Source organism: Aotus nancymaae, unplaced genomic scaffold (genome assembly GCF_030222135.1).
Source record: "Aotus nancymaae isolate 86718 unplaced genomic scaffold, 86718_ANA_hifiasm-v0.15.2.pri h1tg000016l, whole genome shotgun sequence".
NCBI classification, from domain to species: Eukaryota; Metazoa; Chordata; class Mammalia; order Primates; family Aotidae; genus Aotus; species Aotus nancymaae.
In genome coordinates, this window is record NW_026988428.1 from 6,151,321 (window position 1) to 6,171,367 (window position 20,047).

Below are 20,047 nucleotides of genomic sequence, written 5' to 3' on the forward strand. Positions count from 1 at the left end.
TCAGTGATTGTACAGTTACCATTAATTACCCATCTGCCCAAAATGAATATTTTCTAAGTTTCATGCATTCTCTGTTGCTATCATTTGAACCTGTTCCTGTTTAGGTCCACTAAGGAGCCACAGGTACATAGATTCCTTGAGCTTCCTGTAGTCGACCCTCTAGGACTTAAAGATTATTGTACATCTTTATTCCTCATCCCCATCCTTCCCTCTTGACCAGGTGAAGTCACAACTCCTTTATCCTTTTTTTATATATCCTGTTTTCTAGTCTTGTGATGGGGCATTTACTTCCTTCCAGCTTTTTCTATATGGTGCTCCTTCGCCAGATAAAGCAACCAGTGTCACTCATGTATGACAAAATCGTGCACTGGAAGAGAGGGGCCAAGAGCTAATGCTAACGAGTGTTTGTAAGTTGTGGAGGAGGCCTGGCCTGCCCATCTGGGATGGTGTCCCACTCTGCTGCTGTGCTCTCTCCTCTGGAATAAAGCACTGGGCAGGATTTATTATGTGGTGAAGTGTTAATGCTCATTGCTGGGTATGGTCCATATTTGGGTCTGGATCACTCAGTGTATTAGTCTGTTCTCATGTTGTTATAAAGAAGTACCTGAGACTGGATAATTTATAAGAAAAGAGGTTTAGCTGGGTGTGGTGGCTCATGCCTGTAATTCCAGCACTTTGGGAGGCTGAGGTGGACAGATCACCTGAGGTCTAGGGTTCGAGACCAGCCTGACCAACATAGAGAAACCCAGTCTCTACTAAAAATACAAAATTAGCCAGGTGTGGTGGCCCATGCCTTTAATCTCAGCTACTTGGGAGGCTGAGACAGGAGAATCGTTTGAACCCAGAAGGCGAAAGTTGCAGTGAGCCGAGATCGTGCCACTGCACTCCAGCCTGGGTAACAAGAGTGAAACTCCATCTCAAAAAAAAAAAATTTAATTGGCACACAGTTCTGCTGGCTGTACAGGAAGCATGGCTTTGTCTGCTTCTGGGGAGGCTGCAGGGAGCTTTTACTCATGGTGGAAGGCAAAGCAGGAGCAGGCACTTACCATAGTGAAAGCAGGAGTGTGTGTGCAAGAGAGGGGAGATGCTACACACTTTTAAAGAACCAGATCTCAGGTGGACTCACTACTGTGAGAACAGCAGCAGAGGGATGATGCTAAACCATTCATGAAAAATCCACTCCTATGATTCAGTCACCTCCCACTAGACCCCACCTCCAACGCTGGGGATTACAATTGAACCTGAGATTTGGATAGGGATATAGATCTGAACCATATCACTCAGTGTGAGATTCGTTGATTTTTTTACTATTTTTTCTTGCTATCAGCCTACCAGTCCCTTAAAAAAAGGTAACATGCTGAATATTGTCTTGCTTCTCATTTGATTTCTATTGAGACTTTATATCAAGGCATTATTCTAATCAAAGGGATATTAACTTGACAAATGAGATGCTTCAGTTTAGATCTTAAGACTTGTTTGGAGATTGTGTTTGAACTCTGCTAAGAGCCATTGTTCATCCTCCGGGGACATGAACAGTAGAGTGAACTGACATGGAAAGAGGATTACAGTTGGGATGACTTGAATTCCAATTCTGGCCTAACCCTCGGTTTCTGCATGTTAATGAATTTAGCGTGTCCTTTGTCTGGCATGGTAGTGAAGCATGAGAGGCATCCTTAGACCCTGGCACACGGTCTTCTTCTGCCTTTTCCTTTCAGTGTGCAAACTTGCCAACCCCTTCACAGGAGGCTCAATGCTACCTTGCAGTTCTTTTCTCTAAATGGCCCATGTCGTCTTAGTTTTATTGTATTTTTCTTTTGTTCTTTTTCTTTTCTTTTTTGAGACAGAGTCTCACTCTGTTGCCCAGGCTGCAGTACAGTGCACAATCTCAGCTAACTGTAACCTCTGCCTCCCGCATTCAAGTGATTCTCCTGCCTCAGCCTCCCAAGTAGCTGGGATTACAGGCGCCCACCACCATGCCCGGCTAATTTTGTATTTTTAGTAGAGATGGGGTTTCACCATGTTAGCCAGGCTGGTCTCAAACTCCCAACATCAGGTGATCCACCTGCCTCGGCCTCCCAAAGTGCTGGGATTATAGAAGTGAGCCACCACGCCTGGCTCTTTTATTTATTTATTTATTTATTATTTTTAATCACTGTGGTGTGGTTTGGAGTTGTTTCCATTTCTAAATACTGTTGTTTTACCCAATTGCTAAAGTTAATCTTGTACCATATTATTCTGTCACATCTTTTTAATTATTCCATTAAGAAAATAATGTTCTTGTATTGATGGATGTACCTGCTGGTATCTTTTTCCCTATCTTTCTTCCTTTTTAAAAGATTCTCCATCTATTAAGTGAGTGAGTTCTGTGTAGGATGCATTCCCTATAGTGGTGAAGTTCCCAATGAATGGGGCGTGGCAGGCATTCTAGTTACCTGGGCACTTTGGGAGACCAGGACTGACTGGTGACCTCATTGTATTTTGCGTTTTCTACCCTGGGAACCAAGTTACGTCTCATCACACGAGAAAGTGGATAGCCTGGGAGATCTGAATCTCACAGCTACTTAGTGTGGATGGATGCAGGAAGGAGCCAGGCTGCCCCTATGTTCAACTTGAGGGGACAGCAGGGGGGTTTTATCCTGTGACACTTGGAGTTTGAAAATCTGGGACTTAATGTGTATATCTTGTATGTGCACAGATTCTATCGCAGTAATTATCTCTTTGACTTCAGATTTTAATGTGCTTCTTTCCTGTCTCTTTCAGGTAGAACGTCATGACATGAATACCTTAAGCCTACCCCTGAACATACGCCGAGGGGGATCAGACACCAACCTCAACTTTGACGTACCCGATGGCATCCTGGACTTCCACAAGGTCAAACTCACTGCAGACAGCCTGAAGCAAAAAATTCTAAAGGTAACGGAGCAGATAAAAATTGAGCAAACATCACGCGATGGGAACGTTGCGGAGTATCTGAAACTAGTTAACAGTGCAGACAAGCAGCAGGCGGGACGTATCAAGCAAGTCTTTGAGAAGAAAAATCAGAAATCAGCTCACTCCATTGCCCAGCTGCAGAAGAAGTTAGAGCAGTATCATCGAAAGCTCAGAGAGCTCGAGCAGAATGGAGCCTCCAGGAGCTCAAAGGACCTTTCCAAAGACCACCTGAAGGACATTCATCGCTCTTTGAAAGATGCCCACGTGAAGTCTCGAACTGCGCCCCATTGCATGGAGAGCAGTAAATCGGGCATGCCAGGGGTATCGCTCACTCCACCTGTGTTTGTTTTCAGTAAGTCCAGAGAGTTTGCCAACCTGATCCGGAATAAGTTTGGCAGCGCCGACAACATCGCTCACTTGAAAAATTCCTTAGAGGAGTTTAGGCCAGAGGCAAGTGCCAGGGCCTACGGGGGCAGCGCTACCATCGTCAACAAACCCAAGTACGGCAGCGATGATGAGTGTTCAAGTGGCACATCAGGCTCGGCCGACAGTAACGGAAACCAGTCCTTCGGGGCTGGTGGAGCCAGCACACTGGACAGCCAGGGGAAGCTCGCCGTGATCCTGGAGGAACTGAGGGAGATCAAGGATACCCAAGCTCAGCTGGCCGAGGACATCGAGGCGCTGAAGGTGCAGTTTAAGAGAGAATATGGTTTTATTTCTCAGACCCTGCAGGAGGAGAGATACAGGTACTTCAAAGTATTTGATTGGTGGCATTTTTTTTTAATTTTTAATTTTAGTGGGTACATAATAGGTGTGGCATTCTTTTAGATGTATAAGTTACTGCAGAGAGACTGTCTGCTTGTTGTATTTTTACTAAATATAGATATGGAATAAAAGGCATTTAGTGATCAATACATCCCTAATGTATTTATGCATCCCTCATTCAAAAATCTGAAATCCAGAATGTTCCAAAATCCAAAACTTTTGGAGTGTCAACATGATACAAGTGGAAAATTCTACACATAAATAACAGAAACTCAAGGCACAAAATTATTTAAAATATGGCATACTATTACCTGCAGGCTACATGTACATGGGGCATAGGAAGCAAATGAATTTTGTCTTTAGACTTAGTATCCCTGAAGTGTCTCATTACATATACACAAATATTCAAAATCTGAAAAAAAATCAAAATTTGAAACACTTCTGGTCCCAAGCATTTCAGATAAGGGATACCCAAGAATTTCCATCCATCATGATGCTAAGTTTTATAATTTGTGGCTTTTAGCTGACAATTTAGAAAAGGATATATGTGTGGTGGGTCCCTTAAAATATCAGTTACAGGCAACGACTCATGTGCGTCCTAAGATTCTGATTCAGTAGACTTCTGTTACAGTGTCATTATGCTAATTCAGAGATCTATATTTGATTTCCGTCCCTAACAACTATCAAGTGAAAAACACTAATTCATTACCCAACAAAGTTAATTTTATTTGGTACATCAATCTTGACATCCTTATGTAATATATATTTTTTCATGTTTCGTACTTTGCTCATTAAACTTTTTACTCTAAATGAAGAACTATCCAGAGTCATCTTAAGATTAAAGTATACAGTCAAACCTTGTGGCTTGTATTAGCTAATTTTAAAAGTAGATGTTTTGTAGACTGGCTTTTAGGGGCTTATAGCTTATTAACAAAAAATGTGTAAGCCCAAATATAAGGTCATTTTCCCCATTTTTCTAATAAACAGATACTTCAAAAAATTTTTAGCAAACTTTTAAAAATATAGATAAAAGAGTAAAATGCCTATTACAAACTATAACATTAAAAGTTTAAATTTAGCTTACACATTGTTATAATTGATGTATGATTTTATGTCTGTATTAATTTAGAAATGGGGACTTTTCAGTTCTCCTATTTTATGAAACAAAATTTTTTTTCTATATGTATCTCTGGAATCTTTTACACAAGAATTATTTTTAAGTCACAGCTTTTCCAGAAGATGAACATCAATTCTATCCAAATAGTCTAGGATATAACACTTTTTAGGTGTATATTTTCTCTCAAGTTACAGATCCCCATTTATGTGAGTTCAGGATGGTTTCTGTTTGTGTCTGTCCTGTGGTTACGTTTGTGACCCGTGTGACACAGTCACTTCCTATATTACTGAAGAGACCTTTAAAGGCTTATTCATAGCAGTAGCAGCATTTGACATCTGAGAATTCATGCCTCAGAATAAACATTAAATCGGGATGAAGCTTTTTGGTCTCCTTTATAAAATGATTCTACCAGGTGACCTATGTAAGCATCTGAAATTGGGATCGATCAAAGTCATTTCAGGCTAATGAATGCGTCTTCTCCAAGCAGTGCATCCTGTTTCACAATACACAGTATGAGGTTTTTTGTTTTTGTTTTTGTTTTTGTTGTTGTTGTTTTTATTCTTATTTTTTGAGATGGAGTCTCTGTCACCCAGGCTGGAGTGCAAAGGCATGATTTCGGCTCACTGCAACCACCATCTCCTGGGTTCAAGCGATTCTCCCATCTCAGCCTCCCAAGTAGCTGGGATTACAGGCACGTGCCACCACGCCCAGCTAATTTTTGCATTTTTAGTAGAGATAGGGTTTCACCAAGTTGACCAGACTGATCTCGAACTCCTGACCTCAGGTGACCCACCCGCCTTGGCCTCCCAAAGTGTGAGGTTATAGACGTGAGCCACAACCGTGCACGGCCGAGGTTTCAAATATGAGAAGAATCATCTTCAGTGAGAGGGACAGGACACAGGAATGAGAATCTTTGTACTTCTGTTCCTTTAGATTTGGACATTTGGAAACACCACATGATGAACCATCTATATTTTGTAATAGCCTTAATTTTGTATTGTCACTTAAGTTCCAAGAGCTGAAATCCATAATCAGTGCATGTGTGCATGCTGGGAGATAGTAGAGTCGGCTCCAGAGTAAAAGGTGATACTAAAAGTGTGATGCTTTCCCTGTGAGCTTTCTGGCCATGAACCCCAATAGCAGTGTCAGAGCAGAAGAGGGAGAAGGCACCGCAGACACCAGAGGTCCTGGCCCTCATTTAGCAGGATGCCACAGAGCCCTGTCTCCTGCCTGGCCCTGGCAAATGCGTCAGCTGACAGGTTCTATCTTGAGGTCACTGCGGTTAGCTAAGGTGCTAATCTGACCCGTTTGCACCTTCAGTGGCAAGGACAGAGAGTCAAGACCCCAGAGACTGGGTCTTTCCAGATCTGGGAGTCAGTGTTCCCCAAAAGCGTATTTCCCACAGCAAGCCTTACTCTTTTGGAAAAAGAGCCCATCAGAGGATGAGAGCAAGCCAAAAGAGACTGGCACAGGAAGATAAAAAGGACATTGTTCTGCAGTGCGCTGTGAAATGTCACACTCGGAATCGGCCCCTCTCTTTTAAAGGTATGAGCGACTGGAGGACCAGCTGCATGACCTGACGGAACTGCATCAGCATGAGACAGCCAACCTGAAGCAGGAGCTGGCCAGCATCGAGGAAAAGGTGGCCTACCAGGCCTACGAGCGCTCGCGGGACATCCAGGTACCTTTCCCTTCGTGATTAGACACAGGCCTGGGCTCTTCCCAGACCTTAATTCATTTAACAGACTAAGTGCTTATGCCTGAGTCTTAGAGGATTTCTGGCATATAGGACAAAATGTATTCTCTGCACAAACATTTTCTCTGTACCATGTTAACCCCACTAGCTCATGTTATAGACATTACTAAGTAAAAAAACTATTTTTTTGAGGCAAGTCTCACTCTGTGGCCCAGGCTGGAGTACAGTGGGTGATCTCAGCTCATTGCAACCTCTGCCGCCCGGGTTTAAGTGACTCTGCTGCCTCAGCCTCCTAAGTAGCTGGAACTACAGGCGCCACCACGCCTGGCTAATTTTTTTGTATTTTTAGTAGAGATGGGGTTACACCATATTGGCCAGGCTGGTCTCGAACTCCTGACCTCAAGTGATCTGCCCACCTCTGTCTCCCAAGTGCTGAAATTACAGGCATGAGCCACCGTGCCTGGTAAGAGACAATATACTTTCTGTCTAAATCAGTTAACAAGTATTTATTATCCACCCCAAGCCCATCACCACCAAAACTGTAAAATGTAAAAATATGAGACAAATTCTGCCTTCAAGTAGCTCATTGTCTAGGTTGAGAGCGTGGGATGGCACAACTGCCAGATCCCTCAAGACAGCACAAACAAGGGCCAAGTAACACGACACGGACTCTTGTGAGCCACGGAAGTTTAGCCATATGGTGCCCAGCAAGCTGCGGACTGGGGGAGCAGTCAGTCATTTAGTGGCAAAACATTGGCTTTCAGTCTCATGGCTGCCACATCAGTTGTGTGGCCCTGAGTAAGACTTGAGCCCATTCACTCATCTGTAAAATAATAGTGTTCATATTTGTAAGAAGTTAAAGCAATTCAGTGCATACTGTGTGCTCAATAATAGCAAAGCACTTGACAGGTTTCTTTTTTCCCATTTACTTCTCAGTAACCCTTTCAGGTAGTTACTGCTATTATCCCCACTTCTCAGATAAGGAGACCAAGCCACAGAGAGGTTAAATGGCCTAAACAAGGTCTAAACAAGGTCTTGCAAATCCTCCTTATGGAAGGAATGTAATTGAATGTCCTAGAGAAGGCGGGACTTGAAGGAATGGGTAGGATCAGGCTGGATGGAAGGAAAGGATAAAGGGATCAATATAAACAAAGTTGTGCTCCAGTATTTCCTAATGTGATCCTGGCATGTAGAGAAACAACCCCAGACTTCTTGATTGCCTTACAAAATGTTTCCCAGGGCTGGTGGCTCACACCTGTAATCCCAGCACTTTGGTAGGTTGAGGCAGGAGGATCACTTGAAGCCAGGAGTTTGAGACCAGCCTGGGCAACATAGTGAGACCTCCATCTCTAAAAACAACTTTTTTAAATCAGCTGGGTGTGGCAGCGTGCACCTATAGTCCCAGCTACTGAGGAGTCTGAGGCAGGAGGATGGCTTGAGCCCAGGAGTTCAGGGTTAAAGTGATTGTGCCAGTGCTCTCCAGCCTGGAGAGTGACAGAGTGAGACCCTGTCTCAAAAAAAAAAAAAAAAAGACTCTTGGAGCAATACCCAACTTCATTTTTATGGATTTTCTTTGTGGACAGTAGTCCTTTTCTCCAGCTCTAGGAAGTGGCCTAAACAAGGTCTAAACAAGACTGTGAATCCAAGCCCCACTTAACAAAGGAGAAAATTAAACGTAAAGATAGCGCTTTCTTCTGTAGTGTGTGAGCTGGAGTTTCAGCTGGCCACATTTTATTCCACTCTGTTGAGGCCTGAGCCTATGCTAATCCCAGATGCCTACTTGGATAATTCTGGGAACCAACGCATCAGAGCTGATGGAAAATTCTGCCCCTAGAGACCACAACACAGAAGACGCTTGGGAGGTTTCTGGCCCTCTTCTAGATTAGGAGACTTCACTTCACCATTGGCTAATTCAAGAAACTTGAACTCATTTAAATGTTAAACGTTGCCAAGTGGGCCAGCTACAGTGGCTCATGTCTGTAATCGCAGCACTTTGGGAGGCTGAGGTAGAAGGATCACTTGAAGCCAGGAGTTCAGGACCATCCTGACCAACATAATTAGAAAATTTTTTTTTTTTAATTATCATAGCTGGGCATGGTGGCATGCCTATAACCTCAGCTGCTTGAGAGGCTGAGGAGGGAGGAGTTCGTGGTTACAGTGAGCTATGATCACACCACTGCACTCCAGTCTGGGTGACAGAGCAAGACCCTGTCTCCAAAAAACAAGTAAATGTTGCCAAGTGAACAGTACAATTGCTTAACTAAGTTGTTCTATTTTAGAACATGTTTTGGATGTCACTGGGTGGTATCTAAATACATGGTTTTCTTATTTAGGGGATAGTTTGGGTTAATATTGTTCTTCTATATTTTAAGAAACGTATTAGTGGTGAAGAGGACGGATAAAGAGAGGGGACCACACAAAGGGAACTTAAAAATCCAGAGAGGTTCATTTGGACGTTTTCTGATTTCACCTCTCAGAAGTACAAAGAGGACATCTGTGCGAATGAGTGGAGTGCCTTCTCTGTCATGATGGTTAGAATCCTGGCTCTCTCACCTCTGCTGTGTGGCCCTGGATGAGTTAGTGCTCTGTACCTCAGTTTCCTCCTCAGTAAAATGGAAATGTTAAAGAGCTCTGCCTCAGAAGGTTGTTAGGAGGGTTAAATGGAATAGTCATGTAAAGTATTGAAATCTTTGCCTGGCGCATAGTAAACAGTCAAAAAATAAATACTGGCCATTCTTTTTATCACATCCGGGAGTAGCCATGTCCCACAGGCCTTCTAGCAGTTGGCCTTTTGACGTCATCTTTATTTCTCGTTTCTTTGTTCTTATAGGCAGGGTCACACAAAGGGAAGGGGCTGCTGTGGGTGAGGGAGGCTGTTGCCTGCAGAGATGCAAGAGTTTTGTTGTTTTAAACAACTGAGTCATTTTTTTAAACCTTGAATTCCCAGTTGAAAATTGTTTCAGGATAACCGTTTTATGGTCATCATCCCCAATAAGGTAATTACTGGACCCGAAGAAGTACCAAAAATTGTAGAGCCGAATACATCTGGCTGCTGTGACTAAAATTCCTTGCAATTCAATGCTTACTTTTCTTGGGTTTTTCTTTTGGTTAAAAAAATCTGACAGCAGTTGTAAGACAGAATTAAGATTGGTCTGTTTGTACATGTAATTCATCTTATAATCAAAGATTCACAGATTTGCCTAGAAGGTTGGCCTTCTGTCTTGTTCCGTCACTTTTTCTGTGCTATGCCTAAAATGGAGGAAACCTTGGACCCAAGTAGTTGAAAAGAATGCATAATTTCAGGTACATGCCTGTGATTGTCGAAAGCCAGCGCTTTCTAGGACGTGAAGATCTGAAGAAGTTTTACCCTTTTCGTTGGTAGCCTAGTATAATAGAAGTTACTATAGTAACAGAGAACCTGTTCTTTGGCCCATAGAGTTATTCAGCAGAAGAAAAGCAAATCAATCAAGGAGCCATTATGCTTGTTTAAAACCTGAAAAGATGACTGTATTTTAATTAAGCAAACGCAGATTGGCAAATGTGTTAGAACAGAGAGGGGCACGTTGTACTAACTCTAGTTAGGTCCTTTTCACCCAACAGGCTCGGGTTTTTTTTTTAGACAGTCTCGCTCTGTCACCCAGGCTGGAGTGCAGTGGTGGTGCAATCTCGGTTCACTGCAACCTCCGCCTCCTGGGTTCAAGTGATTTTCCTGCCTCAGCCTCCCAAGTAGCTGGGATTACAGGCGTGTGCCACCATGCCCAGCTAATTTTTGTATTTTGTTTTTAGTAAAGATGAGGTTTTCGTAAAGAACTCCTGACCTCAAGTGATCCACCCACCGTGGCCTCCCAAAGTGCTGGGACTACAGGCATGCGGCACCGCGTCTGTCCAGCCTCACATTGTCTCACTGGCACCCAGCTGTCTCTTTCATATTCGCCTGCCGCATGCCTGGTGCTGGCTCTGTGCTGGAGAGGACAGCAAATGCAAGATGGGCTAGTTCCTGTCCTCAGGCAGCGTATGTCTCCTGTGTCTCGTGGTTGGGGAGGAGAGCTGAAGGGAGACTTGACCTAATCTCATGGATCAGGAAAGGCTTCCCCAAGGATGTGGCAATCAAGGTGAAACCTGAAAAATGAGTGGGAGATCCACAGGTGAAGAGGAGGGAGTGGGGGAGGCACACGCCTCAGGCAGTCTACTGAATGTGCGGAAGCCCTGAGGTGAGTCTGTGCTCCTTTTCAGAACTTAGAATAAAGCTCGGTGTGGGGGCTCTCACTTGTAATTCCAGTCATTCAGGAGGCACAGGCAGGAGACCAGAGGTTGAGGCTGTAGTGAGCTATGGCAGTGCCGTTGCATCCTAGCCTGGGCAACAGGGTGAGACCCCGTCTCTTAAAAGAAAAAAAGAACTTGGAAAAGGCCAGAGCACTGTGACAGGGCAAGGGGCTGGCATGAAGTCATTCAGTGAGGGAGGAGAGGATAGCTGACCTGGGCTTTACAAGACCTCAGAAGGCCATGGTAGAGATTGGAAAGGTTTTATGAAAAGGAGTGACGTCAAATATGCACGTTTAAAAGACCACTTGGGCTGCTGTGTGGAAAATAGATTCATGACAATGGGAAACAAAAGGGTATATAGGGAAATTCATGTAAGGTTATCACAGGCGAGAGATCGTGGTGACTTTGATCGGGGTGCTGACCTGGTGGGCAGAGAACCGGACCCGTTGAGCTAGAAACCGGATGTTGCCTCCGTGACTGGGAGGCAGGTTGGATGAGAAAGTTATCCGGGTATGCCTGTCAGGCCTCTGGTATGAGGAACTGGGTGGACCATGGTACTGTACTCTGAGATGAGGGACACTGGAGGGGAGCAGGGTTGACTGCAGGCATTGGGTAGCTGCGATACATGAAGCCACATTTGCACATGTTGCATTGGAGGTGCTTTCAAGAAGCTCTGATGGAGATGTCACAGGCACAGGGATCTATGAGTTCATCTCAGAAGAGAGGGCTGGCCTAGAGATACTCTTGTAGCCCTCTGTGTCTCAGTGATTGAAGACTTGGAATGGATGAGATCCAGGGAGATAGCCTCGGAGTAACACCGTGTTCAGAGAGCAGGCGAAAGCAGAGTTGCCCCACACTCAGCCCCAGTCCCTTCCGCTCCCTTCTCTCGCCTTCCTTCACCAATCTAACTGATGGACAAAATCTTTGAGCACTGGAAATGAGGATTGGCCATTGGAGATCCCACACACTCCTTGGCTGAAGGTGGAGTAGTCACAAAGTGGAACCTCCCTCCTTCTCTGCTTTGTCCTTGATGGCACCAACAGGCACCGATATTTTGTATCACTTTATTTCAAAAATACGTAAAGTCAGGCCAGGCACGGCAGCTCACGCCTTTAATCCCAACACTGTGGGAGGCCGAGGCAGGCAGATCACTTGAGGTCAGAAGTTCGAGACCAGCCTGGCCAACATGGTAAAACCCTGTCTCCACTACAAATACAAAAAGTAGCCAGGTGTGGTGACGGACAACTATAATTTCAGCTACTCGGGAGGCTGAGGCAGGAGAATTGCTTGAACCCAGGAGGCAGAGGTTGCAGTGAGCTCAGATTGCACCACTGCACTCCAGTCTGGACGACAGAGTGAGATTCTGTTTCAAAAAAAAAAAAAAAAAGGTAAAGTTGGTCAGGTGCAGTGGCTCATGCCTATAATCCCAGCATTATGGGAGGCAGAGGCGGATAGACCAGGAGGTTAGGAGTTTGAGAGCAGCCTGGCCAACATGGTGAAACCTCCATCTCTACTAAAACTACAAAAATTAGCCAGGCGTGGTAGTGCCGGCTACTCAGGAGGCTGTAGTCCCACCTATAGTCCCAGCTACTCAGGAGGCTGAGGGAGGAGAATCACTTGAACACAAGAGTCGACAGTTGCAGTGAGCTGAGATCACACCACTGCACTCCAGCCTGGTGACAGAGCGAGACTCCATCTCAAAAAAAAGATGGTGAAGTCAAAAAAACTTAGCCGTACTTCCTCATTTGTGGTATTTTGTGGTCGTATCCACATGCTCTTCTATTTGTGAACAACAGGAGAAAATGAGCCTGGAGTTTCCTGTTCCACATCTTTGTCTGTCACCATCATCATCAGCTGGGGATTCGCAGCTGCCCCGGCATTGGGCTTTCTGAGCTGGGGCTTTTGTGTACAGCTGAGCAAGCGCTCACATGTTGCTCACAATCACAACAGCATTTGACCCTTGCTCTCCCTCTTGCCCACAGGAAGCCCTGGAATCCTGTCAGACTCGCATTTCTAAGCTGGAGCTCCACCAGCAGGAGCAGCAAGCTCTGCAGACGGACACCGTGAATGCTAAAGTTCTCTTGGGGAAGTGCATCAACGTGGTCCTGGCCTTCATGACAGTCATCTTAGTATGTGTGTCTACCATCGCGAAGTTCGTCTCGCCCATGATGAAGAGCCGCTGCCACATTCTCGGCACCTTCTTTGCCGTGACTCTTCTTGCTATATTTTGTAAAAACTGGGACCATATCCTGTGTGCCATAGAGAGGATAATAATACCAAGATGAAACCACTGGTTCCTGCCTTCAAGTTCTTTCAAGTTTTTATTTTAAAGAAAACTCTGTGCATACTACCAAATTTTACCATGAATGATTGTGCTGACTCGTGTGCAAGAAAAACTAGGGCTGTGTGGTGTATGTAAATAACTACAGTTCTCTTAACTTGGGAGCAGTTGCCAACTCAGTCCTTGTACTTGGTTAACATGAATCTGTTTGAGAGCTCTCCTACCTTGCTCACTGCCTTAATCAGACCAATTTCCTGCCCACCTGACTAGCCCAGCGTGGTAAACCTCTGTGTATTGAGACCTTGCAATGATTGGGTGATCCAGAAGAAAAGAGATCTCTCTCTTAAGTCTTTGTCAGAATTGAGCTTCACGATTGCTAATGGTTGTGTTTTCTGTGAGTCCTATAAAAAGCAAGGATATGCATGATTCAGGGAATGAAGAACCACAGGCTTGGGCAGTGTGAAACACTGTGGCCTATGGAAACACAGGTCCCTGTGTGATCCACCCCGCTTGTCTCCAGGTGACCATAGGTCCCGTCACGTACTCAGTGTCCACAGCGGTCAATCGTGTGTGACCCTGTAACATGGAAATCTTACCACACACCTGTTTATCCAACAAGTCTACCTGAGTGGTGTTGTTACACTTTAAATGGTAAGGCATAGGGATTTATGAATGGGGCTTTTTCCTTCTCATACCCAGGCAACCGACACCTGATTTTATCTGAACTGGCTAGCAAATGCCCAGCCTTCAGAGTGTGCAGCGAGGTTTTCAAATCCCTCATCAGACTGTGACTTTAACATTAATTTGGAATCCCGTGAGCACTACTCTGAAGGTTTGTGTTTTGGCAAATCTTTTTTTATTTTTATTTTTTGAGTCAGAGTTCTGCTATTATTGCCCAGGCTGGTCACAAACTCCTTGCCTCAAGGGATTCGCCCACCTCAGCCTCCTGAGTAGCCAGGACTGCAGGCACAAGCCACCCTGCCTGGCTGTTCTGGCAAATGTTGATTGTGATAAGCCCGCCTGGAAGATGTGATTCACTTTATGTGATTCATTTTATTCACAGGTCTATGAGGGACTGTAAAGCTTACTCAGGAAATGAAAACAAATGATGGTCGTGTTGCAGTTCTTTCCTTGAAGGACAACAGAATCAGAGCCTATAAAGTTAAAGTGCACTGAGGTGTAGGAACACTGAACACATGAGGAAAAGGGGACATTGGGTGTGACTGAATGGCAGCTAGATTAGTGGGAGCAATTCACCTGGATGAAGATTGAGAGAGTCCTCTTCAGGAAGTGAAAGGCAAGCAAGAATGAAATAAGTCCAGTGTTTGAGCCAAGGTTACCACCTGTCTCTGTTTTTTGTTTGTTTGTTTGTTTGTTTTTATTAAGGTGGAGTCTTGCTCTGTCGCCCAGCCTAGAGTGCAGTGGTGTGATCTCAGCTCACTGCAGCCTCTGCCTCACAGGTTCAAGTGATTCTCCCGCTTCAGCCTCCAGAGTAGCTGAGACTACATGCGCATGCCACCATACCCAGCTAATTTTTTGTATTTTTAGTAGAGACAGAGTTTCACCATGTTGGCCAATATGATGTCGATCTCCTGACCTCATGATCCACCTACCTTGGCCTCTCAAAGTGCTGGGATTACAGGTGTGAGTCCCCTTGCCTGCCTGCCACCTGTCTGTTAACATCTCACTGAACCTAAGTTTGTAGGTCTTAGGATGCCCACACTGCCTCTGAGCTGAAAGCATTCAAATGTTAACATCCCTGTTTGGGGCATACCATTCAGCCCAGATGATACTTTCCTTTAAATCTGTGTCTGTGTGTATATAACAAAGAGGAAGATGTAAGCAATGTTCATGGAAACTGCTGTTAGGCCCCTTGTCCCACCACTCCCACCATCTGCTGCAGGCAGGAAGGCATGAGAGTACATTTTCTTTCAGAAGACATAAAGTCTCCTGGATTCAAATTAAGTGCAATATTTTGCAAAGAGCTCTTCTTAGGGAAATCTCCTGAAGGAAAAAAATGTGACAGAATGTGCCATAGTCTGAGAGAATGGGATAGTTGAGCATTTAGTATAAGTCTAAGTGTATGTGAGTGGGACTCATGCAGCTCAAGCTTGCTTGCTTTTTTTTTCAAGTGTACAGTTCAGTGGTTTTAGTAAATTTGCCAACTTGTTCAGCCATCACCACTATCTAATTCCAGACCCACACTTTTTAAAACAATAAATGTCATTTCATGGACTCTTTGGTGATCAAGTATTTTGGATTCAGGGAAGAGGGAGTTACCAGTCCCACCCCTGTCTCATGGCTATGTCTCCTTTCATTGTCAGACTCCCCCAGTCTCCATGTTGATGTGTATACACTGATCTTCAAATCCAGGGGACAGATAAGTAGGCCAGGTGGAAGGCAGGGAGGCGGAGAGAATGCTGTTTTTCCTTTAGCTTTTGTATTTCAATGGTCAGCATTACCCTTGACCTGTGGGCATCAGACTCAGTGTGGGCTGAGAGCTGAGTAACTTACACTCCTGAATCAAGTTGGGGACTAGGTGGGCCCCTCTTGGTATCTGTGAATCTTTCCAAGCATCACTTTGGACACACCAGGGATTGAATGCTGCTGTTAGTTTAGAGATTGAGAGATTTCTAACCCTTGAGATGAAGGGCTGTGGGAGGGTCCAAGAAGATATAGGCCTCATTCTCACACCATCCCACACCATTCCAGTGCTCAGCCTAGCAAGTGTGCTTTAATGCACGCTTCTCAGACCTGTGATCTGTGTATCTTCTCCCCAGTGACAGAAGTAGAGAAGAGAATGGAAAACAGCATATTCCATCCCCTCTAGTCTGGAGCTGTTTTATAGACCCTGCTAGAAACTAACTTTATTCTAAAACACTGTAGAGTCTATAATCCTCCTACATGGATCATGAATTCCTTTTAAATAATTCATATTTTCATTGACTCACACTAAATGTCAAATTGCCTTGTTTTCACTTGGATAGGCTCAACCTGCCTGGCATATTTATTTCACAGTCTTGTTGAAAGTTCATGAAACTTTGTACTTTTTAATAAGATGATACACTCAAGGAAACTTTTAATCTCTGCAGTTTATTCTCTTCTTAAGGAATAAACACTCCCACTGTGCTTGTTCTCTTCAGTGCGTAAGGAGATTAAATGACATTTTAGAAATATTACAATTAAAAATAGTGACGTAGCTATAACATATGCTGGAATCAGATATTTGATTTATATTTGTGTCAACTATAATTCTTTCTCCACACCTTTCATTTATAGTAAACATCTTGGGCAAATGCAAAGATAAAAAGCGCTTGTTGGATGGGTCAGCACCTGTCACTCAGCAACCATTCCTGAGTGGTTGAAGATGCTGGACATTGTATTCTAGCACTGGGTTTATCTGGTGACAAACTCTCCTGTGGCTTTTGAGTTGGTTATTTCAAGCTTAAACTTTGAGTATGATTAAACCAGAGCAACCCCCCTGGCCCAAAAAAACCCATAGTGAAACAGCAAGAAAGCACTCCATTGCTGGATTTGGACAACGAACGTGGGATTAGTCCCAAGTTTCCAGCTTGGAATGGAAGCATTTTTGCCTACATGATCCTGATGTCCTATTCACAGATGGAAATCTTCTGAAACTCTGTCTCATTTTATCCGGTGAGGCTGTTATCCTTCTCTGTCAATTAGCATTCATGTGGTTTTCGCTCTTTCCAGCTCTGTCACTCTTGTTTTCATTTAAATATTGCCCCACTCTGTGTGTTTATTGCCTTGCCATTTCTCTAACATATCAGGTTTAATTATGGGTTCAGTAATAATGAGGAACTAGTTTCTCTCAGGCGACTAATTACTTTTGTCTTTTTTGGTCGGATTGTACAAAATTATTTTGCATTGAATGGGAACATTTTTGCAGTGAATCCAGATATAGTTGTATTGGTTTGGAAAACATTTAAATATATTTATTCATAGGAACATGTGTGATTAAACAACTTACTTTGCATGTTTCTGTAATTCTGAGGAGTGTGCTGGGAAGAAATGAGTGGAAGAAATGGCATCACTTAAAATTCAGGGTTTATATGGAGAAGTGTTTTAAGGTTAGTGCATACACAAAGGACCGAGTTGGTTTAAAAAGATAAATCACTGCAAAGAATGAAATTGGCTTATTCACATCAAAAGTAGATGTTAAAAAATATGAAACAACCTATAGTTTTCTGAAATCAGTACAATTATCTTTATAAGAAGCTAGAAAGTAATGTACCTTGATTGTTTTAGGAATGATTTATGTGTTGCAATTTTAATTTATTTAAAGCATGTCTGCTGTGTTTGTCCTAAGAGAAATGTTTCAACAAAACGTGCTCTATGTTTAAGATATGTTTAGGCAGTAGTTCAACTCTGAAAGTAGAAACTGGAAATGTTTATTGTGAGATTTGTTGCGGGATTTCCATTTTGTGAGTTACTACCTAGTTTCTTGTCAGCCTAAAATTATAAATTCCCTGTAGGTCTTCACCCCATTGTGGTGTCATCAATGAATTCAAAGCTGGTGCCATTATTTTTTTAAATAAACACTTGATGTTAGCTTTGGTGTTAAATAAAGGGTAGCTTTCTTAAATTTTCACATTTGTTGGAGGCCATCTCAGTAGCAAATGTGTGTGTGTGACCAATTTTTTAATAGAGCACTTTCAGGTTCACAGCAAAATTGAGCAGAAGGTACAGAGATTTCTCTTATAACTCCTGCCCCAGATAGGCATCACTTCCCTCCACGTGAGCGACGTCTCCCACCAGAGTGGTGCAGTTGTTAGAATTGATAAACCTGCATTGACACACATCACTATCATCCAAAGTTCATAGTTTAGGGTTCATGGTATTGTCGTTCTGTGGGTTTGGACAAATGTATGACTACATGTATCCCCTATTACAGTATCACATAGAATACTTTCCCTTCCCTAAAAATCCTCTGTGCTCCATCTATTTGTCCCTCTCTCCCCCTGTAATCAACTTTTAAACGAATCTCAAGTCTTCTACATAGTAGGAAGTTGGCGGTATGTGGCCTGTCGCTTGAGCCCTGGCAGGAGGAAGGGTGGTTTATTCACAGTCGTGCTAGCAAACATGTCCTTGTGTTGAAAAGAGGAAGTGATGCCGAGGATAAAGCAGAGCCTTTATGAGCTGGAATGGGACAACGAGGACAGTGCCAATCCGGGCGGGCGCAGGGCGGTAGCACAGGAGGGAGCAGACGCCTGACTCGAGCAGGCGGCTTCGTGGGCTGTCTCCGGTTTGTCTGGGGCTTTGGTGTCTACAATGCACTTGATTTTCATAGTGTGTGAACTCATATGAACCAGTCCAGTGGTACAGATACCAACGCTAGTCCTACAATAGCTCCCTTTTATCCTCAGGGGATGCATTCCAAGATCCCTCAGGGGATGCTTGAAACCTCAGATAGAACTGAACTTTGTATATACCATTTTTCCTAAAATACATACTTATGATAAAGTTTAACTTATAAATGAGACAAGGTAAGAGATTAATGACTAATAATAAAATAGATTAGGACCATATACTGTAGTAAAGTAACATGTTACTGGAGCACAAACAGTTCGTCTGATAACCGAGACAGCTGCTAAGTGACTCATGGGTGGGAAGCGTCTACAGGGATTTCCAATGTTTTGGCTTCCCTGGGCCACACTGGAAGAAGAATGGTCTTGGGCCACACATAAAATACCCTAACATGACAGCTGATGAGCTAAAACAAAATCACAAAAAAATCTCATAATGTGTTGAAAAAGTGTACAGATTTGTGTTGGGCCACAGTCATAGCTGTTCTGGGCCGCATGCAGCCCGTGGGCTGTGGATTGGACCAGCTTGGTCTACAGCATGGATACAAGGGACGAAGGAAGGATTCAGGTCCCAGTTGGGACAGTACAGGACAGCGCCAGATTGGAATGGCACACAATGTAAAACAACAGTTGCTTATTTCAGGAATTTTTCTTTTTTCTTTTTTTTTCTTTTTTTTTTTGAGATGGAGTCTTGCTCTGTCACCCGGGCTGGAATGCAGTGACACCGTCTCGGCTCACTGCAACCTCCGCCTTCCAGGTTCAAAGGATTCCTGTGCCTCAGCCTCCTGAGTAGCTGGAATTGCAGGTGCCCACCACCACACCTGGCTGATTTTTTGTATTTTTAGTAGAGATGGGGCTTCACCATGTTGGCCAGGATGGTCTCGAACTCCTGACCTCAGGTGATCCACTCTCCTCGGCCTCCCAAAGTGCTGGGATTACAGGGGAAAGATATTGCGTCCAGCCAATAGAAAAATTTTTAACTCCAGTAGCCCATTCTGTGTCCTGGAAAATGGAGCATAGCTGAATATTTGGAAATCTTATGGGGAACAACTGTTATTTTGCACACTATTGTCATCTGATGTCTGAAGATCAATATAGACAATGAAAGTGATTGAATGAAATATGTGTCCAGCCCAGCATATTCCCAAAGGTTGCATTAGGGACAACACCTTACCAATTCTACATTTCCCCAAAAAAAATCAAAGAAATGGGGAAAAGTTTTGTTAGTTGGTTTCAAGCTTCATTAAGCATAGTGCTATAGAATAAAGCAATATTTCCCAGTTTTGAGTAATATATGGATTTTTTCTTTTTTGAGATGGGGTCTCATTTTGTCACTCAGGTTGGAAGTGCAGTGGTGCCGTTATAGCTCATTGCAGCCTTCGTCTCCCAGGCTCAAGTCATCCTCCCTCCTCAGCCTCCCAAACAGCCGGGACTACAGGCGAGTGCTGCCATGCCCAGCTAATTATTTTATTTTATTTTTTTATAGACAGGATCTCACTTTGTTGCCCAGGCTGGTCTTGAACTACTGGGCTCAAGTGATTCTCCCACCTTGACCTCCCAAAGTGTTGAGATTACAGGCGTGAGCCACCATGCCCCACTGGGACTTCTAATATAAGAAATTATTTTGGGCCAGGCGCTATGGCTCATGCCTGTAATCCCAGCACTTT

The 20,047-nt window shown here is 43.8% G+C and overlaps 1 protein-coding gene across 6 annotated transcripts in view; it reads left to right on the plus strand.

Annotated features, from left to right (window-relative positions):
* Positions 1-17,663, plus strand: part of TMCC3 (transmembrane and coiled-coil domain family 3) — a 299,140-nt gene extending 281,477 nt beyond the window's left edge. For all 6 annotated transcript variants that reach the window (XM_012469329.2, XM_012469326.2, XM_021675607.2 and 3 more), the window contains exons 2-4: positions 2,761-3,677; positions 6,359-6,494; positions 12,755-17,663. In XM_012469329.2, the coding sequence (XP_012324752.1) occupies positions 2,776-3,677; positions 6,359-6,494; positions 12,755-13,057 (1,341 nt within the window). In that variant the 5' untranslated portion in view covers positions 2,761-2,775 and the 3' untranslated portion in view covers positions 13,058-17,663. The remainder of the gene's footprint in view (positions 1-2,760; positions 3,678-6,358; positions 6,495-12,754) is intronic.
* The last annotated feature ends 2,384 nt before the right edge of the window (positions 17,664-20,047 follow it).